We start from the raw sequence: 22,883 nt of genomic DNA on the forward strand, positions 1-22,883 counted from the left end.
ATGGATCATAGATGGGTGGATGAATGGATGGATGGATGGATGAAATGATTACTGGATGGATAGATCATGGATGGATCATGGAATGATGGATCATGGAAGGATGGATGGATCATGGGTGGATGGATGGATGGATCATGGATCATGGATGGAACATGGATAATGGAATGTATCATGGATGGATCATGGATGGACGGATACATAAACAATTAATTAAAAAAATGACACAAACCTGTAAAACATTAAAAGAGCAATTCTTTATGCTGCTTCTACCAGCTATGCATTTGAAGTACTTCAACCTGTTTTAATATATTCATTGGTTTTAATTATCTTTGGAAGAAATAGCAGACCACAAAAAGTCTCTGAAACACAATTCACTTTTAAAAAATGTTCAAAGCTTTAGTCTGAAGGTCAGATGAGTGTACACATTTTCATCTTCCTTTGTAAATGATTGTTGTACTGGTGATTTTGACATTAATGTCGATAAACAAATACATTTGAGTTCATCTTTACTTTAATGTGGCAATAATATTACCATTAAACTACAAATCATTGCGATCTGACCTTCTAATTATTCTTATTTTCCACTTAAAAATGACTTTGATGAACCTTCTAAAGAAAACATTTGCAGCTTATTTAGTAGTTGTGCACATAAACATAACTTTCTGAGTAATGTGCTAAAGTTCTTGTGTTGCACGGTGAAAGATGGTTGAAAACACATTCACGTCTTTTCACATTCAGCTCTTGTTGAATGAATAAAGCGCGTCAAGGTGAAGGTTAATTTAATCTAACATTCCCTTTGAGTGATTTGTTCTGCAGTTGTCTGTGTATAAACATTAAATACAGCACATTTTTAATGGAAAAGTCAACAACAATTTGCGTTAAGGATTACAAAGACTCAAAATGTTGTCCTGATGAACAAGGATTCTGTATTTGTGCGTCCGTTTGACTTGCTCCTTGACAAGTTTGTTGTATTGTGCATGAAAGAGTGAGCCCAGAAGGAGTGCGTTTGATCCTCTAAGGGTCTTTTATTTTGAATTTAAAAGCAGAATTTGAAGGCTTACCTTAAGTTCCTGCATGATTTTACAATGAGCTCCAGTCTATTCCTATTTGGGTTCAGAGGATAGATAGAAACTCCATTAAACTGTCATGACACAGAATAAAGAGACGATTGAAAATGAGGATATAAATAATTTGATGTGTTATGCAAGTAAAATTCTGATAGCTTTGAGTTCCACAGGAATAGCTGTAATTGCTATTTATTGGTTGTGGTTCAGAAAATCTACTTTAAATCATTTTTTGGAATATTACAGGAACATGATTAGTGATGTGGAACTCTCCATGGTTCTGAAGAAGGGGGAAGGTTTGAACATTATGTAACATTTCATGAAAGGTTTTCAAACTGTTAAGAGGTCTGGGCTCTTTCATTCATATTGCATATTCCGGATGTATTTTTTATTTTTAGGAGTTTTTGCGTTGTTTTTTCCTCGTCAGACCCTGTCTGTGAACTAACCCCTCAGTCAGTTTTGCTGAGGTTTTACATGCATCAGAGTTTTTACTGCCTCCTTTTTTAGTCTACCTCGGAATAACTTTAAGACTTACATACAGGAAGGGAAACTTTTCTTGGTGCACCGTTTTTCAAAAATCTGCACAACCACAAAGAGATACTTTCAGTTGGTTAGAATAGGAGGGAAAAACACAACTTTTTTTATTATTTTTTTTGCAGGATTATTTTTTTTCTGTATCACTGTGATTAAATTTAGCCTATTGCAAATATGTGACAAACCACTTTGGCTATAAAATGACATAAATCTACTTAAAAGCAAAAACATAAACTTTTCAAAGCTGGAAAAAAATTCAGACGATAAGAAGTTAAAAAATCAGACACATTTCTAAAAACTTTACAAAAATGTGCACAATTCTCAGATGAAAAAAGATCCAAACAAAAATGTGGGTGTCATTTGTAGGGATCCGTTTGATTCAAATGTACAAAGAATTTAAATTTAAAACTTCGTTTTATCTCTTAAACTCTTGACGTCAACATTCTCCACTCCTCTGTTCTTTTTTTTTTTTGCTCTATTTCTTCGTATTTCAAAGTTGAAATATTTCCCGTTCTCCTAATATTATGATCTAATGTGCTTTATTTTTAATAAATCAAAAACTAAAGAAAGTTTCCTGCTTTGTGTAACATTGTTATCCCTGGGAGTCTTAAACATACACCTCTAAAACAGTTTTTATTGGTTATTCTTAAATATTACTGGCCATAAGTGGAGTTTTGTTCATTTAAACAGTTTTCCTTATTTTTAAAACATTCAAATTTTTACATTACTTGCTTGAAACACTCATAAAAACATCTCGAGGGCGTACACGTGCATCCATAATTACTTTAATTTCTCGATTTTTCCTTCGTCACTAACGATGGGATTCAATCACTAAATTCGATTATTGATACCCATTTTTAAAACAAAGTTTAATGTTAAAAAGAGTTTTTTTCCCCATATTAACAGTCCTGTTGATAAAACAGAGCACACAGACTGTTTTGAATATACTTTGCCTCAGGCACAATAGAATAATTTAAGTTTTCCAGAGATCTTTCTTCCTTTTTTTTAATATTCTGCTCTCTTTTTGCCAAGAAACATTTCTGCTCACCAGCCAACTCTACACGGAAACATCACAGATGTGCATTTGTCAGCAGGCTGGTGCTAAAAAATATGCATGGAAGCACTAATGTGTGAGAAATAAGCAAGACAGTGAGATATCATTTGAGCTGAGTTTAGATCCGAGGTTAAGAGAAAATCTGTGGTGCTGCAGAAATCAATCAGCAGACAGACTGACTGAGATCAGAGATTGTAATGACCTTTTAACGTGTTTATACAAATGTTTTTGGTACAGTCGATATGCTGACTCTCTGTTCTTACATAAAAGTAAAAAAAACATATTTTTTATATCATTACTTGTTTTGTTCTTATCCTGCATTGACAAAAAATCCATTTGGATTAAAAAAATACAAAACGACTTTCCACTGATGGCCTTTTAAATGTCATCCCTAAAGGAAGTATGATGAAGAAAGTGCCTGTGGATGCTGTGTGCTGAAATCACTTAAATCGCTATGGATTCATGTAGCTTTATTAACAAATTCAAACATCAACTGCAAGATTTGTTGGATTTCTAAATCATCCCCATCCTTTTTGATCTAAAATAACTCTTAATTTTAGCAATAGCACAGACAATAAACATTAAAATGTAATGCCTGTGAGGATTCTGTCTGACAACTTCATCACATGATCAATTTCACAACCAAAAACATCAGAAATAACATCTTTGTGACTATAATGTGGCTTTAGTCAGAGTCCAGAGCTAAACCCATCTGAGATATTGTACACAAATAACAAAAGGCCATTTAAGTGTCAGTGAAACATTTCAGTTTTGGATGGATGAGGCAACATGTGATCATGCGGTAACATATGGTAAGCCACTGATTTTAAGTGATTTTCTTATGCTTTAATTTTTCTTTTTTTGCTTCAAAGTTTGTATATTTGAAGGACACAGCTAGTATGCACCATAAATGTACCATTTTTGCTTAGTTTATATTTAAAAAATCATTATTTTAAAAATTATTCATATCTTTTAAAGTGAAAATAATAAAGATTTACCAGTTTTTTTTTTTGTAATCTAAGATAGAACACTTTTCTAAGAAATTATATGTACCAAACTAATCAAAAAAGTATTAGAATTTGAACACTTTTGCACATTTTTAGCCATTTTCCTGGAATTATTTTGGTCTCATAGTCTCTTTCATGACTTCAATATCTTCACTAGTACGTTAAAATCTAAAAATTAACTCAACTTCGCTTTAGTTAAAACATGTGAAGGTTTTTGATATTTAGGATGTTTGTCCTAGTTAAAAATGTGACTCTCTGCTGCCATCTAGTGGATCTAGAGCATAAAATCTGAGATGAAAAACCTTAATGATTTTAACTGTGAACAATTAGTCAGTTAAATAACGACCTCTCCAGATTATTAAAAGCCTCCAGATATTCAAGTAAAAAAAACATCTACATCTTTTCAAATATTGTCCATTTATTGTTGACTAAATTAATTTACACAATAATAGTTCAAAATGTATAAAAAAAACTATAAAAAAGCAACAGTTTCTCACACAGCTCTCTTAACTCAAACGCTTTAAAAGAAAAATGAGAACAGAAATAATTTTGACTTTTTTTTTACACATTTAATAAAAAGCTCCAGCATTACAGAGAATAAAGAAGTCATAGCCACAAGCCGTTGAAGGATAACACTGTGAAGTGGCTTTGGTTGTATAATATTAATTCTGACAAAAACTGGGCTCTCAGTTTAACAATATTATACAGTAAAAATATGACATTAAAATATAGCTTGAAGATTTTTTTTCCTCCCAATTTCAATTTTAGGATTAAGTTAATTTGTATGTCTAATGTTTTTTGCTAAAAGCAAACGTCTAGTTTGGATCAAACTTGCCAGTGAGGGCCGAGTCCATCAGTTCATCTTCCTCGTTTCTCATGTACATCGGGCTGGACCTCGACGGCCGATCTGAACTGAGCATGGACAGGGAGGAATCTGAGGCCGAGATGGGCGACCGGGACCAACTGTCTGCTTTCATGGGGTGGGAGGACAACCCCATGGACAGAGAGGACTTCTTCTTCTCCTTGTCCCTGTCCCGTTCTCTGTCTCTGTCCCTCTCCCGCTCCTTCTCCTTCTGCTTCTTCTTCTCCTTCTTGTGTTTCTTGTGCTTCTCCCCTGAACCCATTGAGATGGAGCTCATGTAGTCTTGTGGAGGGAGAGGACGCATGGTCTGGTCATCGTCTGAGCTGGGGCTGTTCTGGTGGGACTTCTCGGCGACTGAGCTGCTACCGGATTCGCTCTCGCTGTCGGGGTTGAGCGGGGTGTATGCGGGGGACCGGCTATGGCTGGGCGACGAGCGGTCGTGTTTGGGCGTAGAGCCACTAAAAAGCGGGGACGCTTTGAGACTAGAAATCTGTGGACGCATAGAGTCACCGGATCCCTCCCCCGCCTTCTGGAGGGTCACTTTAGCCTTAATGCTAGGTGAGCCACCATCTGGTTTGCTAATGATAATTTTGGCGAGGGTATTCCCGCCTCCACTACCTGACTTTGAGTCCATTGTCTTCTTCTCGCCACTGTTCCCCCCAGAAACAGACACTTTAGCTTTTGCCTCTTTATCCGATTTTTCCCGTTTGTACTCGCCGCTTTGGGAGGACGAGGTATGCTTGGAGGAGCCTACATTAGAAGATCCACTGGAAACATTTCCAGAACCTCCAGGAGCAGATGTTGAACCAGCTCCTGAAGCGGGAGGCCCTACATCGCAGCCGTCTTCTCCGACTCCTCCTCCACCCACGCTCTTCAGCTTATCGATGACCGCCGTTAGTGACGGCTTTTTGTTCCGACTGGGAGACTTCCCTTTTGCGTTGGGGTTGTTGGAGTTGTTCTGACCGCTCCCCCCGCCACTTCCTCCACTTCCTCCTCCACTTCCACCCCCTCCACCAACATACTGAGACTGGGAACCTCCCGAGAAGCTCATGGAACCAGAGGATGAGGAAGAACTGGAGGATGATGAAGATCCGGTTGAAGAGGAGCCGCCACCGATTGGTTTCTGTGAGCTTTGGCTTCCACCAGAGGAAGACTTGGACCCTCCCGAGCTGCTTCCTCCAGACCCCATTGGGGATTTAGCCTTCGAGGACGGAGGAGTTCCTGGAACTTGTGGTTGCTGCATCTTCATGGGAGACGAGAGTTTGTCCCCAGAGCCACCGGAGCGGGAATGGGAGGGGGAAATGTTCGGCTTCACGTTGGGGTTAATCAGAGACCCGGGAGGTTTTCCTCCTTGTGGCTTTATTTTATTACCACTTCCGGCACCACCGGGCCCTGAAAATCCATGTTTTGTTATCGGTGACGATCCTGGTTTGCTAACACCTTGAGAGGAGCCTTTAGACTGGGACTGTCCGCTTCCACCTCCTGCTCCTCCTGGTTTGGAGTTGTTTCCCTGTGATAAGGAGCTTTCTTTGGACTTGATCTTTCCGGAGGAAGACGAGTGAGAGTGGTGGCTTTTGCTGCTGCTCGTACTTCCTGCACCGCCTGAGCTGCTGGAGGCTGAGCTGCTGGAGGTGTATCCGCTATGGGACGAGGTTTTCCCGCCAGTTATAGTCCCCTTTGGGATCTGAATGGTGATTTTGGGAATTGGGGGTGTGGCCACTCCAGGGGGAGTCTGGGAGCGTCCTGAACTACCAGGAGACTTGGAGCCTCCTGCGCTCAAGCTAACCCCTGAACTTAAACCGCCACTAGGGGGCGTATAAGGTCGCCCACCTGAACTGTGAGAGGGAGATTTCCCATCTGGATCCACCTTTTTGCGTTTGGGAGGCTTTTCTTTTGACTTCCCTTCACTGGATGGGGTTCTACTTCGTTTAACCTGTTTCCCTTCGGTTGAGCTGGTCCCCATTCCCATTCCAGAATTGCTTCCTCCACTGCCCCCGTTATCATCCTTTGCTCGAACGAGACCCTGTTGTTGTTTGACTTTGGGTTCAGTACTTTTAAAATCCGAACAGGAACCTCCAAGCCCCATCATGAGAGGACTCTGGGATCCTCCTCCATGAGTGTCTCCAAGATCAGGAGCGTGTCCCAGAAGCGGTTTCCCACTCCCACTGTTGCCTCCAAACACTATCCCCATATCAAATGGGTCCTTCAGCGAGGGTTCTGGTGTGTTCTGTCCGTGTGGAGTAGGATTCTGCGGAGTTCCAGATGGAGTATTCTGCTGACTCCCAAATCCCTTGACCATTTCCATGACTCCATCAGGACTTTCAGAGCAGGTTTCAAAGAAGTTCTGAGGGAAGCTGTGCTCTGGGGTGAAGTCGGGTGGATCAGGAAAGAACGGAGAGGAGGAACAATCGCTATCCTGAATGGGATCAGGAGGAGTTGGAATCAGATCCGTATCTGTAAAGGGGTTTTCATTGCTGTTGGTGTTAAAAATGTCTCCCGAATCGAACACTGCGCTACCTTGACCGGAGCTGGATGAGTCCCGGATGGGGGTGCCCAAGGGGCCTACATCATCCCCGCCGCCCCCCATGGGGTGCTGCCCATGGCTCTCGCCGCTGCCTTTGCCTGTTTGTTCGGGTAAATCCTGCAAGATTTCAGTGATATCGGGTCCAATACTATCAGAGCTGGAGAGTCGGACCATGCGGGGGGGGACGGCTCCTGGTGGTTGCTGAGGCGGGATGTGAGACTGTGAATAAGGCATATTAGAGCCAGGAGGTGGCGTCCCACACTGGCTTGGTGCTGGAGTGATGCTATGAGGCGTGTCCAGACCGTCACCTGTCAAGTTGACGTCAAAAATAGAATTCTGAGAAGCATCCACGTCCATAGAGAAGAGCTCCCGGTGAAAGTCGTCTTCGTGTGACACTGAATGGTGCTGCTGTTGTGCCATGGTCGACTGCTGCGGTTTCATCCCCAAACCACCACTTCCTCCACAAGTCCCCGCTCCAGGTATCCCTCCAGCCTTTTCCGTCCCTCTGGGTCTTTTCTTTTTCCCCTTTGGGTTCCCTCCAGGGCAGGCTCCACCCATGCCGTCCGTTCGAGGAGAACCAGATGAAGAGTTCTGTCTCTCCATTGAACCCGAGCCGTACAGGGCAGCGAAATCCTGCGTGGGGTTGTCTTTTAACAAGTTCATCAACATAGGATGGTTTTTAGTGTTGCTGGCAGGGGAGGATGTTGGGGGTGGAGTTTGGTGGGGTGGAGGTGCATTTTGGGAGCTGGGACTGGAACCAACATTCCCAGTAATCTGCAATAAACTTGTCAGTATGGGGTTTTGGGTGACCTTGTTGTAGTCATCTGTGTGACCTTGACCTTGCTGCTGTTGCTGTAGCTGCTGTGGGCCAGCAGCTCCCGGGGTCGTACATTCACCACCTTGGGGTTGCCTCTCCTGGCGAGGCATGCCAAACAAGGGGAAATTTGGGCCGCCGGGCAATCCACCAGCAGTCGGCGTGTTGCTTCCCGTGAGTCCGTGCAGCCCTGGGTTTGACCCGTCTCCTGCTGCCATGTTGTAGGTGGGACTGCCAGAAGGTTGAAGGTTATTCTTCACCATAGTCGCCACCGTCTCTGCAATAAGCAGAAGAGCTGGAGTGTCTGCCTGGATGGTCTCAGCTTTCCTCCGAATGGCCCGCATGGTAACAGGAATAGACATGCATCTACAAGAACAAATAAATAATTACCTTCAAAGTTACACTGCTCACACCAAACAAGTTTGGGACAAAAACTGACTCACCTCTGGACCACTTTGGTGATGAAATCATCAGTGCAGATCAAAGCATCTGATTGCCCTTTATACAGCTTGCAGGACACTTGTCTGGAGTCAATCACCTCCATCACCACTAAAGGGGAAAAAAGCAGAAACAAAAGAAGATTTGAACTAAAGTTTCTTTGTTGTAAACTAAGCAACAAAAACCAAAAAATTCCAAGTACTGTATTTTTTGAAGTATAAGTTGCATTTTTTTTGCACAGTTTGGCAGGGGGTACAAGATATACGACTTTTAAAAAATAAATACCAACAAACAAAAAAGGGGAATGTACAGTACATGTGTGTATCAGTATTTACTAATGTATTTACACAGAAGAGGCTTCGCTCAGACTTATGCTGAGATTGGTGAAGTTTGTCCAAAGTGACACACAAAGGAAGAAGAATTCCAATAAATTGAGTGATTTAAAGTGATATACAAGGCTTTTGTTGACTTATTAGCATGCTCTTTATACCATGGATATCTGAATAATTGTTTGTAATACGCTAAACTCCTCCTGTTTCATGAAGCTAAATAAGCATCAGTGTTGCTGTAGTGAATTGTGCATTTATTGTCTATTATTGTTATTTATTCAGTTATTTTGATTTTCCTTTCAAGATGAAATGTCTGCTCTTGATTTTGTATTTTAATGAATAAATTTCTCCTAAAAGTGCAACTTATATTTGCCTTTTTCTTCTTTATTATGCATTTTTTGGCTCCTTCGACTTGTACTCAGGAGTGATTTATAATCCGAAAAATGCAATAATGATCCTTATGCAAAAAATCAGTGTGAACTTTAGAGTTTATTTAATTTTAAAATGATCTTTAAAACATTACAGCAAAAACCTTAAAAACTGCTAGTGTTTTTTTTTCCATATTATATTTATTCCTATTTCTCCGTTTTTCTGGCTGGTGCTCAGATATATTAGTAAAAACAAAAGATTACAAGTTTTTTATGCATTTATCCACCAATACTAATGTCGTCCCAGGAGAGTTCACCATTCGTTTAAAATAAGTCTTTTTTAGATTACTCTGTTAAAAGAAAACAGATAAGTTAAGTAAATGCTCACCACAAACTAATGATTCATTGACCGGATGCTGGAAAGAGACGCCAAAACTGGAGTCGGTGAGAGGACAAACTTCAAACTGCAGAAGGCCTGCACTGTCTGACGGAGCAAAAACAGACATGCTATGCTTTAAAATAAGTTCAAATAAATTCACACACAACCAGATCAGACACACTCACCTTCTTTGATGGATTTTTGTCGGACACAGCTGCCGATCAGAGTGTTGTAAGCCGCCTGGTGGCGAATGATGTCCAGCAGAAGTGGCACGTGTGCCGGGTGGCGAAAGGGAATTTTGGACACCATTGCTCCTTGAAGGGAGTGTCCGTCTTGAATTGGAGCATTACCGTTCAGAAAGTAACAGTGCTGCTGATCTGGCAAAATCTATTAAAAAAAATGTTTATATTCATTTTAAATGGATAAATGGTCAAAAACTTTTCAGCAAATAATGTTTAGTGTGTATTTATGGTTTAAAATCAAAGAAATGATATATTTAGAAGATTTGAATCTGCTTACAGAATAAAAGTGCATGTTGTGTGAGGGTGCTGGCAAAGAGCTGCCCTCTTCCAGGAGCTGCAGCTGACTCTGGACTATTAACTGGTAAAGAGGTGACAGGCTGGGAGGAGTCTCAAACACGGGAATCACTGACAACAAAGAAAGGCAAACATTTAAACTCAAGCCATTCCAAAATATGCATTTAAAAAATATCCCCTTTTACAACAGCTGCGTACAGAAATATCTTAGTAAACGTACAAGTCGCATTACTCATCCTCTTAATGAAGGCAGCTGAGAAAGGCATTGGGCGGTTCATCTTCAGGAAGAAACAAGCTGGCAGGTCCACACAGTTGGAGTTGGTCACAGTGGAAAAGGCAGGAGTGCTAAAAGACAATATATAACATTATAAACATGTTGACAGATAATCTCTATGTTTTCAGGCAAGTTAAGCAACATCAACGCGTTCTTGTACCCCTTGTTGTCAACTGGGTGTGAGCCGGTGATGAGCGGTGCGATTGGAAGCTTATACACAGCGGAGGTTCCCTCGATCGTAACAGACACACTGACTCCAAGAGAGCGCGGCACTGTAACAGGTGGAAATGCAAAGCAGGAAGTCACAAAAAATGACAAAAAAAATAACATCATCAGCAAAAAAATATGTAAAATGTTGTTTTCTGCTATGCACTTTAGGGCTAGGCTAAAAAATCTAAATGAGTCTTTTCTAGTCCATTCTCAAGGGCAATTTCTTTAATTTTTTAGCTAAAGAAAAAACTATTTTTTATCCTTTTCAGTGCAGAAATTATTTTTTTTTTCATAAAAAATGTCAAATTTATTGAGTTTAATCTCAACTTATACATAAAAGCCTATTTACAAAAAACCTTTCATGACTAAAGTTGGTTTTGAATGTAAATGAGAAAATTAAATCGATATTTAATTGAAACAACTTGTGACTCTAAACTGAATGGATACACCGGCCTACTTGCCATTGTTGTCAGTTAAGTTGAGCTGCGTTCCCTCCTGGAAGATGTCGTAAGGCGAAACGTAGCACTGAAGAGTGACCAGATTGCCGCCGCTCCTGGGCGTCAACAAGCCCACGCTCCCGTGAAGAATCGTCTCCACTGTATTAGCGCTGGTTGCTAACCTTTAAGATAAAAAAAGAGATTTTATAGAATTTATTTTCAAACGAGAATTTCAATCTTTTAACCTAAAAAAACTGACAATAAGAAATCTTTGCCTCAACTAAATCAGTATCATTAATACCTCTTTCAATATTTTGAAAGCCTTTCAACCCTTTTATGGTTACTGGGTATATATGAGGGACAGCCTGTGTTCAGTCCAAAAAAAACTATATATTTTTTTAATTTATCACCTGATAATACATTGTTATAGATGCTGATTCTTTTGAACATTCAAATTTCAGCAGATATTTGATCATTCATTTTATCTAAAGTGTCATTAGTCTTGGTTTGCATTTTTTTTTTTAATTGGGACAACTTGGGTTATTTCTAACAAACAAATAAAAGTGATTCCATTCCTTTCTATTAACTTTGGATTGAATTGTTTGTTATGGCAAATACTTTAATGCCAGCCATGGCATGCTTCACCTTTCCTAGCACCACATGCAAACGTGTTTCCATCAGTTCCCTGTGATCCTTCATTTAGTTCATGCTTGAACCCACCTGTGCATTTCTAGTACCAAAAAAGGTTATTTGTAATACTACAATTTATTGTTGGAAATTGAAACATAGTGAATTTTTATTTAACAAAATTTATTTTTAATTTGGCAACAAAATACTTCACTTTTCCTTAAAGAAATACTGTATGTTTGCTATCATTTCTCCAGTTTTACACCCAAAAATCTTTCCTACAGTGACAGCTCAATTTCAAAAATGAAAAAAATAAAATAAAATTAAGGCTAAAACAATATTTTTTTAAAACTCGATGGAAGCAAAACATGAAATTATTCTATCTCAACAGAAACCATTTCTTAAACTTACCTAAACATGTGCATCATTTTGGCCAGATCAAGCTCCAACGATTGCAGTGCTATGTACATTTTTGTCTTCAGTTTACTGAAATGCAGAAAAGACATGATGAAGAGAGCCTTCTTATACTTAAACTATAATTAGTTTGATTTGTTTTCAAACAAAATATGTAAAAAAATATTATTATTTTTTGCATTAATAGCCTCTGACAAACACTATGTGTCATGTTATGTCCACCAGCTTTTTATTTCAACTTACTTATCTCCTGGAAGTTTGTACAAATCAACAAGTCCTTTGAGATGTTTGGAAAACTCTTCAAATTTCTTTTCCCTGTTAAAAAAACAAAGACGATATTTTGTTATTTATCCCATTAGAAGTAACTACATTAGTGTATCAAAGGTTAAGTTTCACAGATTTATTTTTCACTGACCTTAAATGTTGAATTAACTCAGGACAACTCTGTAATGAACGATAAGACGTGTCAGGTAAAACATTTTCATGTATCCGAGTGACATACACAAAGACTTAAAAGTACTTCTAGGAAAAACATGTATAGTAATTTCTATGTATTATACTGTGGAATGTGAGTAAAAACTATTAATCGGGATTTTGAATCATAAAACGAACACTGACTGTGGGGTTCTCTCCTTGATGAGCCACCTTGACGTCCACCAGCTGACCGTTTGAGTCCAGCTGCACCTCCACATAAAACATGTCTGAGGTGATGTAGCACTCTGTCCCTGTAGGACTGAGGTGAGAGCCCAACCTGTACAAGGAAAAAATTCAAGTTTTAATTATAGGTGTTGTGAGTATCTCGAAATGACCGTATTAATGTAAAAGATATGGTATGTTACATGTTTTGTCGTGCAATGGATTCCAGCCGATCGGTCATGGAAGACAGAGATGACACTGAAAAAGGAAAACAATAAAATTTATATGTAGCATGTAGTAGGTAATCTACTAAGAAATGATTTTTATATTTGCATGCTTTTAATACATATGAATATCTAATAAGATTTTTTTATTTACTTTTAGCAGAGTTAAAAAATTTTGAAGAAAAGCATAAAACTATTTGTATGAAGCATTCAAGGCTTTACTGAACAAGAGAGAAAAATGTTATTTATCCATTTTTTTTTGTTTTTGCACTGTGGAACAGGACTCTTACCTTTTAGTGCTCTCTGCAGAGTCTCCAAGCAGTTGAGTAGGAGCTGGTGACCCGCCGCATTCATCACACCGCGTTTCTCCTGAGGCACAACAAGAGTAAAGAGAAAAAAAAAGGAATAAAATGTTGAAAATAATGATTATGCAACCAAATCGGCATACTTTTAATTTGCATACCCAGCACTCTTGGTTTGACATTTAAATGCCACCAAGGGAGGTCGGTAAAGAAATAACGTCTTTAAGCAGTTTTGTTTTTGTTAGTTATATGTTTAACTAAAAACACTGATAGGCTGTACACAAACCACTTCTGTACTATGTTATGTAAAGTAATCTAGAAAAATTTTTATATATAATAATAAGATCTCTGTCTTACCATGGCCAGACGGACAACTTTGCAGGTTTCTTGCCATGGTCGGGAAGCGTTGTGTTTAGCATGAAGCCTCTCTAACAGAGCAACTGTTCGACTCTGCTTTTCTGACTCTGAAAAGATCCAAAAGAAACAGATTACAGTTAACACATTTACTGTTTTACCTTTACACAGTGACTTTATTTCCTTGCTTTAAAAAAAAAAAAAAGAAAGCTGAAATATGTGCATCAACTTATGTCAAGGTTTTCCTGTTATTTTGGATTTGGTTTCATCTTATAAAGCAAAACCTGAAAATTTTTATTAAGAGATAAGTTAATTATTATGCACGTATTTGTCAGGTATTATACCTTACATAACTCCAAATGACACATTTAAACAAAAGCTTAGTAACAGCTAGTTATAACAATTCTTTTATGCTGCAAAATAAACCCTGAAAATGTTAATTTCCCAATTTATCACCTTGAAAAAATGTCTGAAAATTATATTAGTTTACATGCAAAAATAGAAATCAACTCAATTTTAAGGTTAGACTGTAAACATTTTTGCACCACTTTTGTTTACATTCAGCTAAAAGTAATGTCATTTTAGGATGACATGTTACTTTCTAAAAGATATATGTTAAGTATTTGTACTCAATGATTTAAGGTTTATATTCTTTATGTAACCACATAAATTATCAGCAGTGAAAAGCTTTAAAATACAAACACCTCTTTGTTATAGATTGCAATATGTTTGTATAATTTTAAGATATGAACATTTTGGCTAAACAGCTTATTCCTGATAATAACACTGTCGTAAAAAGTAATATGCACAAATCCAGTTTTTCAAAATAAAAGTTTTTTTTAAACGTCGATCAAAAACATGAATAAGCTCGTTCAAAATGAACCTTGCAGTAAAAGCTTTAGTTCCCATAAGCGAAAACTTCTTTTCAAAAACTTTTTTTGTCTTTTGTATGCTGTTTTTGCATACCTAGTGCAGAAAGAACGAGGAATTTACACGTACAAAAACAAAACAATCACTAAACGCTACTGTCAAATCAAGCTAACACTAAAATACTGTTATTATTAGTTGTTGAAACGTAATAACTTGTTACTTATGACCAAATGGTGATCTGTCTTTAACATTACAATAAATGACACTCACGGATGATGCTAAATACTAATTTTTAAGGACCACAATTCGGTATTTGCTAATTCGTGTAAAGTTTATATTAGCAAGAAGTTGTTTATATTAGCCTTTAGCTTTAACTAATTCTACCTTATGAAGAAAGGAAAAAGGTCAAGCTCTATGAGAAATATAGCTTTTTTTTCTAAAGTTGCTTTCAAGTGACATGGAAAACATGTAAATTGTCCAATCTATAGAGAAGAATTGACTCATTTGTGCTCTATTTAGCTAGCTTAGCTGTTAGCCGTTAGCCTATGTAGCATCATACTGCAGCCTTCTGTCTTTATCAATGACTGAAACAAGAAACAGAATCAGGCTAAGAGTGAAAATAAACAAATAAATCGCACCTGTTACATCTTCTGCTTTTACCCGATCTATAATAGGTGGATTTCCTCCCTGTTGTACCGAAATAGGGAGTTCTCCAGCAGGGCTGCCGCTCTGCACAGACACAACAGGCCCGGTCGCCATTGTCCCTGTCCGCTCCAGTCCGCTCATCCGCGCAGGTTTCCGGAACAAACTTACATTTATTTTTATTTTAGTTAATTTCATTCTATTTTTATGCCTATATTCTATTTTATTTTTATACCTACATTTTAATTTCCTGTTATTATTTTTTATACACATATATAATTTTATTTTTGATACACATTTAATATTATTATTATTATTATTATTATTGTCATTATTATTATTATATTACCCATATAAAATGTAATTTTTGATACTTGCATTTTATTTTATTTTATTTTTTATATCTGTGCTATTTTGTTTTTAGTCCTAAATTTATCATTATTATTATTTTATTTTATTTTCATACTTATATGATATTTTGCTTTTAGTTTATTTCATCTGTTGTCCACATTTTAATTATTTTGATATCTTTGTTATTTTATTTTTAAAACCTACATTTCATTTTATTTTATTTTGTCACATGTATCCAGTGTAGCAGCTCTAGCATCTCTGTTATACAGAAAAGTGGATCAGTTCAAACGCCAGGTGGCGCACTACTACAAGAAAATGATATCTGTCTGAGTAAGAGAACCAACTAAGCAGAAATCTCTTCATAAACAGCCCAATGTCAATCAGTGAAGATTCAATTCTTTTTTTGTCATATTTCTATTAGTTTTTTCCCTATATATAAATATATATTTTCACAACATAGTAGTAACACATCTAACTGTCTGTGGAATCAAGGAGTGGAGTAAAATCCAAATATAAGAAGAGCAGAGGCAGTCATGCTCTGCACACACAAACACAGCATACATACACCTGAGTCTATTCTATAACTGAGCCTGTGGCAATGAGTGCTCTCAAGGGAGGATTTCCCACCAACCATTAGGACTTGCCCATTAGAGAGAGCAAGGAGTGTGTTCATGAATATATTTGTGCATACACAAAAATGTATTTAGGAACATGTGTACAACACAACACACACACAACAGACAGCTTTAGACAGCATTTGAGATGGAGAGAGACCAGATTGGCATCGCCTGAGACAGAAGACAGAACCGCAGACAGACAGGAGAAAAGAGGGGAGGTGCTGCTATGTAATTGATGTGCCCACCAGGAGCTTTAGCTGGCTGCCTGGCATGGATGAGGATTTAGGTACTGCTGCCAAGACGGCGGTGGGGGGAAAGGAAAAGGAGGCACGAGCCTAGGGAGCACAGTAGCAAGCTGAAACCATGCCCATCAATCAGGGGCTAGTTCACCTTGCCATGCCAAGCGGGACCCCCTCTGTGTGGAGGGTGGGCACAGCTCGGGGAGTGAGGCTGGAACAGTAGCTAAACCTTCTCTAATCTTCATGGTGCTTGTGTCACTGCCATGTCCGGACACAAGCAGAGTCAGCAGAAGCAGGCCCAACAGAAATATTGTTTCACATAAGGTTGTCAGCATAACCCAGAAGTGTTTTATTTTCTGAATTTCATTTTTTAGAATGACCAAAAATACTTTAGTGCATTTCCATGACTATAAATCTGCAAGTTATGCATAAAATGTGTGAATAAATGCGAAATCTCTACATTTTTAATTATTTACTTTTCAAAAATGACTATATAAGTGATTTTTAATGGTAGATTCCTATAAGAGAACACTAGCATGAAACACAAATTACTGCTCTATTGTGTTGCTGTTCTAAATGTAAAAAAAGGCTTAAGTATTGATCTAAAAAAAGACAAAACAACACAAGGCTGGAAAAGTTTGGCACTAAAACACCGGATAAATTTCACAGCTAAGTGGGTTAATCACTTGTTCATTGGCAGCAGATCACTCGCATTATTGGATGTAAAAATACCGAGAAGTTGAGCGTTTAAGAAAAGAAACATGTGTAGGATTTGACCACTCTTTGAGAAACTACACAATGAATGCATGAATAATAACTCTCATTTAAGGATTTTATTTGACATTGTAGGAATAAGAGAATCAATGGCACAACCTTTTGAATGTTTGTGCACAAAAAAAAATAAAAGTTAAAAGTCTTGAGGATGATTTCCAAATATAAGTGGCGAGAATCAATCCAAGGTATCACCAGCGCATTTTTAGAAATATTATGTTATACGTAGGAGATATCTCAATTCCACATTTATAAGGAACTTAACAGCATATTTAAAAAGGCTGTGGAGTAAAAAAAAAAAAAACATGTATTTTTTATTTTTTAAGCCTTTTCGAGGATTCTAAAATCCTTTGGCGACGGGACTGCCACCCGGCCGTGGAGTCGGTTACAGAAAATGTTATTGACAAGAAGCAGCGGGGGGTCTTACAACAGATGGTCTGACCCTTGTGAAGCCCTAACTAACTTTTGCTGCATCTATGAAGCATCATATGAAAAGCAAACAAATTTGCCAAAGATTTCCCAGGAGATACATGAGAATGAAGCGTTTAGATGCATGAAGTACAAACAATGGGAATAGATTTCATATTTCTTAGCAGGTTTTTATTGATTAAAAGTAGCTAATATTGATGAATAAAAGGAGTTTTGAGACATAAAAATAGAAATATATAAAAATGAACGTTGACAGTTCATGAAGATGTGAGAACATCTTAATAACCTTAATGAGCTTTTCTTTTTTTCTTATATTTTCAGTTTACCCTTAGATATGCCTGTGACAGATAAAAGCAGCAAAAAAAATAAATAAAATAAAAAAAAAAGGAATCATCCGTGCCTTTTGCTTTATACAAGTTTGAGATCAGTGAGCCTGATGTCTGGAAATAGTCCAGCAAACTGTGCAGCATTATCAGGACAGTTTCTGCTTCCCTGGCACTGAGTGCCTTGAAGTGCATGGGCAGCTGGGAGGACCAAGGGGAGGGTGGTGAAGTGAGGGAACAGCAAGAGATGAGGAAGAGGGATAGAGAAAGGAGGGGTTAGGCCCTATAGGACCATTTGTGATGAGGCTCATTTGCACAACCGCACTTAATTGGCTACAACAATTAATTAATGTGTTGGAAAGTTGGCACAAAAAGTTCATTTAAGAGGGTTTTAATAAGCAATTAGGGAAAAGTAACTAGTGAGGTAGAAGGAGCCGCACAAAAATGGCGGAAAATGGAGATCATTTAGTCCAAAACATTTCTTTTTTTTTTTAGAATGGAAACTATGTTTTGGTTCGCTATTATGATTAGTTAGTACACATCCCATTGTGAGCTCTGATGAGTCTAAAATGCATTATTTTTACCCAACACCTCTTCCCATCATTCTCCCTCCCACTGTCTGCCTCCCTCTCTCCTCCTCGCTCCGTGTATGAAATATCGCATGACTAATGAGTGGAGCAGGTTGAAATCCTGGGGAAGATGTCCTTGGAAGACGAATGCATTTTCAGCAGAATAATTAACTTAATTAACAAATTCACATGCATATTCATCAGCCTATTAATGTCTCCTCTGCGCGCCTTGATGAGCAGTGGGGTAATAACCATCTCATTTGCATAGGCTGTTCACACGGCTCTCTGTAAAGACAAAAAAAAGGGGGAAGGAAGAAGGAAGAGGGAAATTGGAAAAGGAGACAACAAATAGAAAACAAGGGAGAGGCTCAGCAGGGTAAGTGTGGGGCGAAGATGTGATGCGATCTGGTTGGGAAAGAGTTTATCTGACGGATGGGTGACATGAGGGGCTGATGGCAAATTTGAGCCCCAGCAGATTGTCTCACTCTACTTCTTTCTTTTGCTCATCCCTCCAGTCAAGCTTGTAAACCATCTTCTCCCTCCTGCTGTTCCATTATTTCTTTACATCCATGCTATTATAGCTTATAGTCCTCAAAGCTGTCCTTCTCATTCTTAATGACCCTCTTAGCCTTATATCACATTTAGATTTGGTGATATTAGGACTCTCTGTTTGTCTTTTTTTGTATCCTTTCAGCGTTTTCTCTTCCTGTTTCTTTCCTTCTCTGTCAGTCTCTTTCTGCAATCTCTCAGGGGGAATCTTCTTGGCATTGCTCCACTCCTTTCTTCTCCACTGCCAGGCTGCTACTGCCATCTCTACTCTGTTACCGCTGTCTGCACACAACCTGGTGCTCCTAGCAACGCCACCTCGCTCGCACACACTCCACATGGCCATTGGAATGGAGCGTGTTTGCTGCAAACACGCTGGTGCACCTCGTGTTTGCCCAAGGTTTAGCGGCATTCTTGTGTTTGTTCGAGTCCTTTCACAGATCCTCAGTCTACAAAACAAGAGCTGGATCTCCAGTTTACCACTTTAGAAGAAAAGCACAAGAAAATGCCAAATTCAACAACTCTGTGTTCTGTCATCACTTCTGATTGGCTGTCGAGTCTAGTTTAGTTTCCCATTTTCATTCCCATAATTAAATTCCAATAAAATCCATTTTACATCCTGCAGTGTAGCAGATTTATTACTGTAAAGTACTGGAATGGAATCACAGCAATATCAGTTTGGTTTGAACATTAACATAAATCATATATAACGTTTTCTCATAATTGTTTGTGTAAATGATTACTCTTTTATTTTCTGTAAAACTCATTACATTGACTAACATAAATTGTTAATTTCTTTTGCCATAAAATGTTTTTATCTTTTGTTGTTCACAGATGAAGGTTGATTTGTTTGATATAGCTGGAGAACGTGTTCTCACCGGGCTGAGAGAGTGTGACATCACCTACAGAAAATGCCTGACATCTATCACCAGTGACATGAAGCCAAATCAGTAGCCATTTTTTCACGGCATGGACATCGCCATGTTGGAACCAGACAACACTGATTGGTCCGAGTCGGTCTTTTTTCAGAGAAACGGTCAATCAAACGTTCGAAGTGGGGGCCAGCGGGCACCACATGTTTTTATTGAGGCATCTGATTGGTCAGTTTAGAACTTTAATAACTTGCGATAAAGAAAAAAAATAATGAAAATGTTAAATAAAAGTATCTGAGCAACAAAAATGGTTATTCTGACAATTACAATTACTGTTTATCTTTCAATAGAGGTCAATGGGATTTTGGTTTCTTGGAACCAGCAGGTATTTCTTACTTCGAATGTGAGGGAAGAGTCCAGTTCTCTTCTACAGTCAATGGTTTTCACACTAGTGCCATAACATCAAATCTCCATGGCAAGGGAAGAATTATTTGCTATCTTAAACTAGTTATTTTTATTAATGTTAATGTAGATTAAAAATTTGAATTTTAGTTAAATCAGAAACTCAAAGCCAGTGTTTGCCATTATTTTCTCTTCAAATTGATTAAGTCATAATCTGATTTTATCTCTCAATTCGATGCAAAAAGTTAAGGAAACATAAAAGGAGTTTTTTAAACCAATTTATACAAATTTTGCATGATTACTTTTTGGTGCAAGGCGTACAATCAGTTAATATATGAACAATAATGAGAAGAACTTGATTTGAGTTTAATGGTAGCACTTCCGCATGTTTTTCTAATCAGCACAACAGTTGCAGCTCTATAATTGGCAAGCCATATTGAAAATAATTAATGTTACATAAAGAAAAATCCTCAGAATGTTCTGAACATTAAAGAAAAACTACAGTATTTTCTGGACTATAAGCAGCTACTTTTTTTTCCAAGGTTTTGAACCATGCGGCTTACACAAAGGTGCGGCTATTTTGTGGATTTTTCTTCCACCACTAGGGGCGCTCTAACTGGAGTTAGAAAGAAAATATGATAAAATTGAAAATAGAGTGGATGCGGCTTATATAAAGGTGCATTTTATAGATCTCTTTTTTTTTTTTTAACAAGTGTGCTTGAAGGCTTTGTAATTAAAACTACTAAACTCTAGCAACAATATACAAGGAGTAAAGTAATACAACTCGAGTATTATTTCAATTTATTTTAATAAAGAAATAAGACATTTTGAGACTGAAGCATGAGATTTAAACTTCTTGGAAAAAAATGCATTTTGTTAGAAAGTTTTTCTTTTTTGTGCAAACTTAAGGAAGAGAGGATTGCAGCAAAATCCACATGAATTTGTTTTCTTCATCACGCAAGATCTGTTAAAACTATCCCTTCACTCCTTCACATTCTCAGATTTCCCTGTTTAGCTTTCCAGGTTGTTGTATCACAGTTGTGAGAGGGAGAACTGGAATGGGCGATTGAGACACAGAGCATTAGCCCGTGTCAGGAGAAAATTAAAGGCCAGATCGTTTTCTTAATCAGAGCACAAGCACTGCGTTAAGAAGGAATTAGGTCGACAGCTGCTGTTTAGCTGCCTACCTTACCCCCGCTCTCTCTTCCTCCTATACGTGAACACATGTTCTCCTCAAACTCTTCTTTTTGTTTAATCCCTTCATCCTCCAGCTTTGAACGCATCTGTACAGGTGTCTGCAGCATGAGGAAACACAAAAATCTTGTATTTTACACAACTTTGGGACACAATTATGAGACAAATAACTAGAGATGGACTTTGGTTCTATTCCAGGAGTGTCTCTGGTTGATGGATGAGCTGTCATTGTTCTCATTCACCTGAGATGAATGGTCCAACAGCAGTGGCCCCTTCTTCATCTATCCATCTTTTTTTGTTTAGGTGGATTCTGTTGTCACCCATGCGGGGACATTACTTTTTGGCAATCCTTGACTTTTCACAATTTTACATTAAAAAATACAATAAAAACTAATTATTAATGCTGAAAAAACAATTTTCCCATCCAATGCTTATTGATAATGCAGTGAACAACCCAAAAGTCAACATCGGCTTCATGCCAGTCAAGAATGCCAAATTAAATTTCATGCCTAAAGCATGTGACCGTCTTCCAGTCAAACTCCTGCTTGTGTAACAAAGGTTGTCTACTGAGGTCAAGCATTCATCCTTTGTTATGATTGTTTTAATTTGGCAAATGCAGCATATAAATTTTAATTTGTTGCTTTAATCAGGGGAATCAGCTGGAATGACCCTGAACCTCACTGCCAGAGTCATTCCAGGGAGACTCAGAGGTTGTGCCTTTGTGCAAGCAAAACAATGGCAAATGTCAGTGCATCATCAACACAGGCGTCGATACAAAGTGTGATGTAAAATAATTCATCTTAAGCATTACAAAAAAATGATTGAATCTTTTGTTTTTGGCACACAAATGTAAATATTGGACTTGATGGTCATTATGCATGTATATCTGCATCATTTTACTGTAAACGTGATAATTATGAGTAATAGGGGAAATTAAACAAACAGATAAGTGCATGTAAAATTCAATTTTGTCCAACTAAATACTTCAAATATTTCAAAATACAACCCATACATGTATTTCATATCTAACTTATTTCATGTTAGTTCAATACAGTATTTGTGTGCTTCTGGCGTTGTCATGTCAATGTTATTAGAAGTCATTTTGTTCAAATTTATTGCAGGATTGAACAAACTTGCAAATATTCAATCAATAGATAACTCTTTCCTTTGGTCAGAATATATTTTATTAAAAATTCAAACACATTTTGCACAATACGACCTAATAAATATACATTTCAGCTGTCAAACCCTGGAAATTATAAATGAACAAAAACAGATCTTACGACAAAGGTGCAATAAGTAGATTTTTTTTTCTGTTTTATGGAATTCAAAATATTGTAACAAAAAGAAAATTGAAAAAAAAAAAAAATTCAAAGTCTGCTCCAGAATTTACTGTTCTACAAAGTAAAGAAATACTTTCTTGGATCAATGTAAAATCTTTTTTTTTTTTTACCAATGGAGTCAATGCACTTCTCTGAAACCTGCCCCCAATGGTCTTTTGATGAATTGCAGGAATTGTCACTTTCAGGGTTACATCAAATTTAAACATTGAAGATGCCGCCATGCTCACAACATCGGCTTCAGTCTTACTTGAATTTAGCGGAAGAATTTAGAGGCTTAAAAGAACTGCTTATAGTCTTCAAATGGTTTGATCTGAATCCATTTTAATTC

General features: G+C 37.8%; 1 protein-coding gene across 1 annotated transcript; it reads right to left on the reverse strand.

Annotated features, from left to right (window-relative positions):
- Window positions 1-4,720: 4,720 nt before the first annotated feature.
- On the reverse strand, window positions 4,721-15,169 carry med1 (mediator complex subunit 1; the record flags this gene model as incomplete). Its single annotated transcript, XM_024285140.2, is given in 16 exon segments — window positions 4,721-8,225; window positions 8,303-8,408; window positions 9,383-9,478; window positions 9,559-9,760; window positions 9,893-10,020; window positions 10,130-10,254; window positions 10,344-10,455; window positions 10,855-11,012; window positions 11,869-11,943; window positions 12,115-12,186; window positions 12,287-12,315; window positions 12,490-12,622; window positions 12,711-12,765; window positions 13,022-13,100; window positions 13,391-13,497; window positions 14,896-15,169. Coding segments are annotated over 16 exon segments (5,184 nt in total), but the record flags the coding sequence as incomplete, so codon positions are not given.
- Window positions 15,170-22,883: the final 7,714 nt, after the last annotated feature.

Source organism: Oryzias melastigma, linkage group LG19, assembly GCF_002922805.2.
Source record: "Oryzias melastigma strain HK-1 linkage group LG19, ASM292280v2, whole genome shotgun sequence".
Classification (NCBI taxonomy): domain Eukaryota; kingdom Metazoa; phylum Chordata; class Actinopteri; order Beloniformes; family Adrianichthyidae; genus Oryzias; species Oryzias melastigma.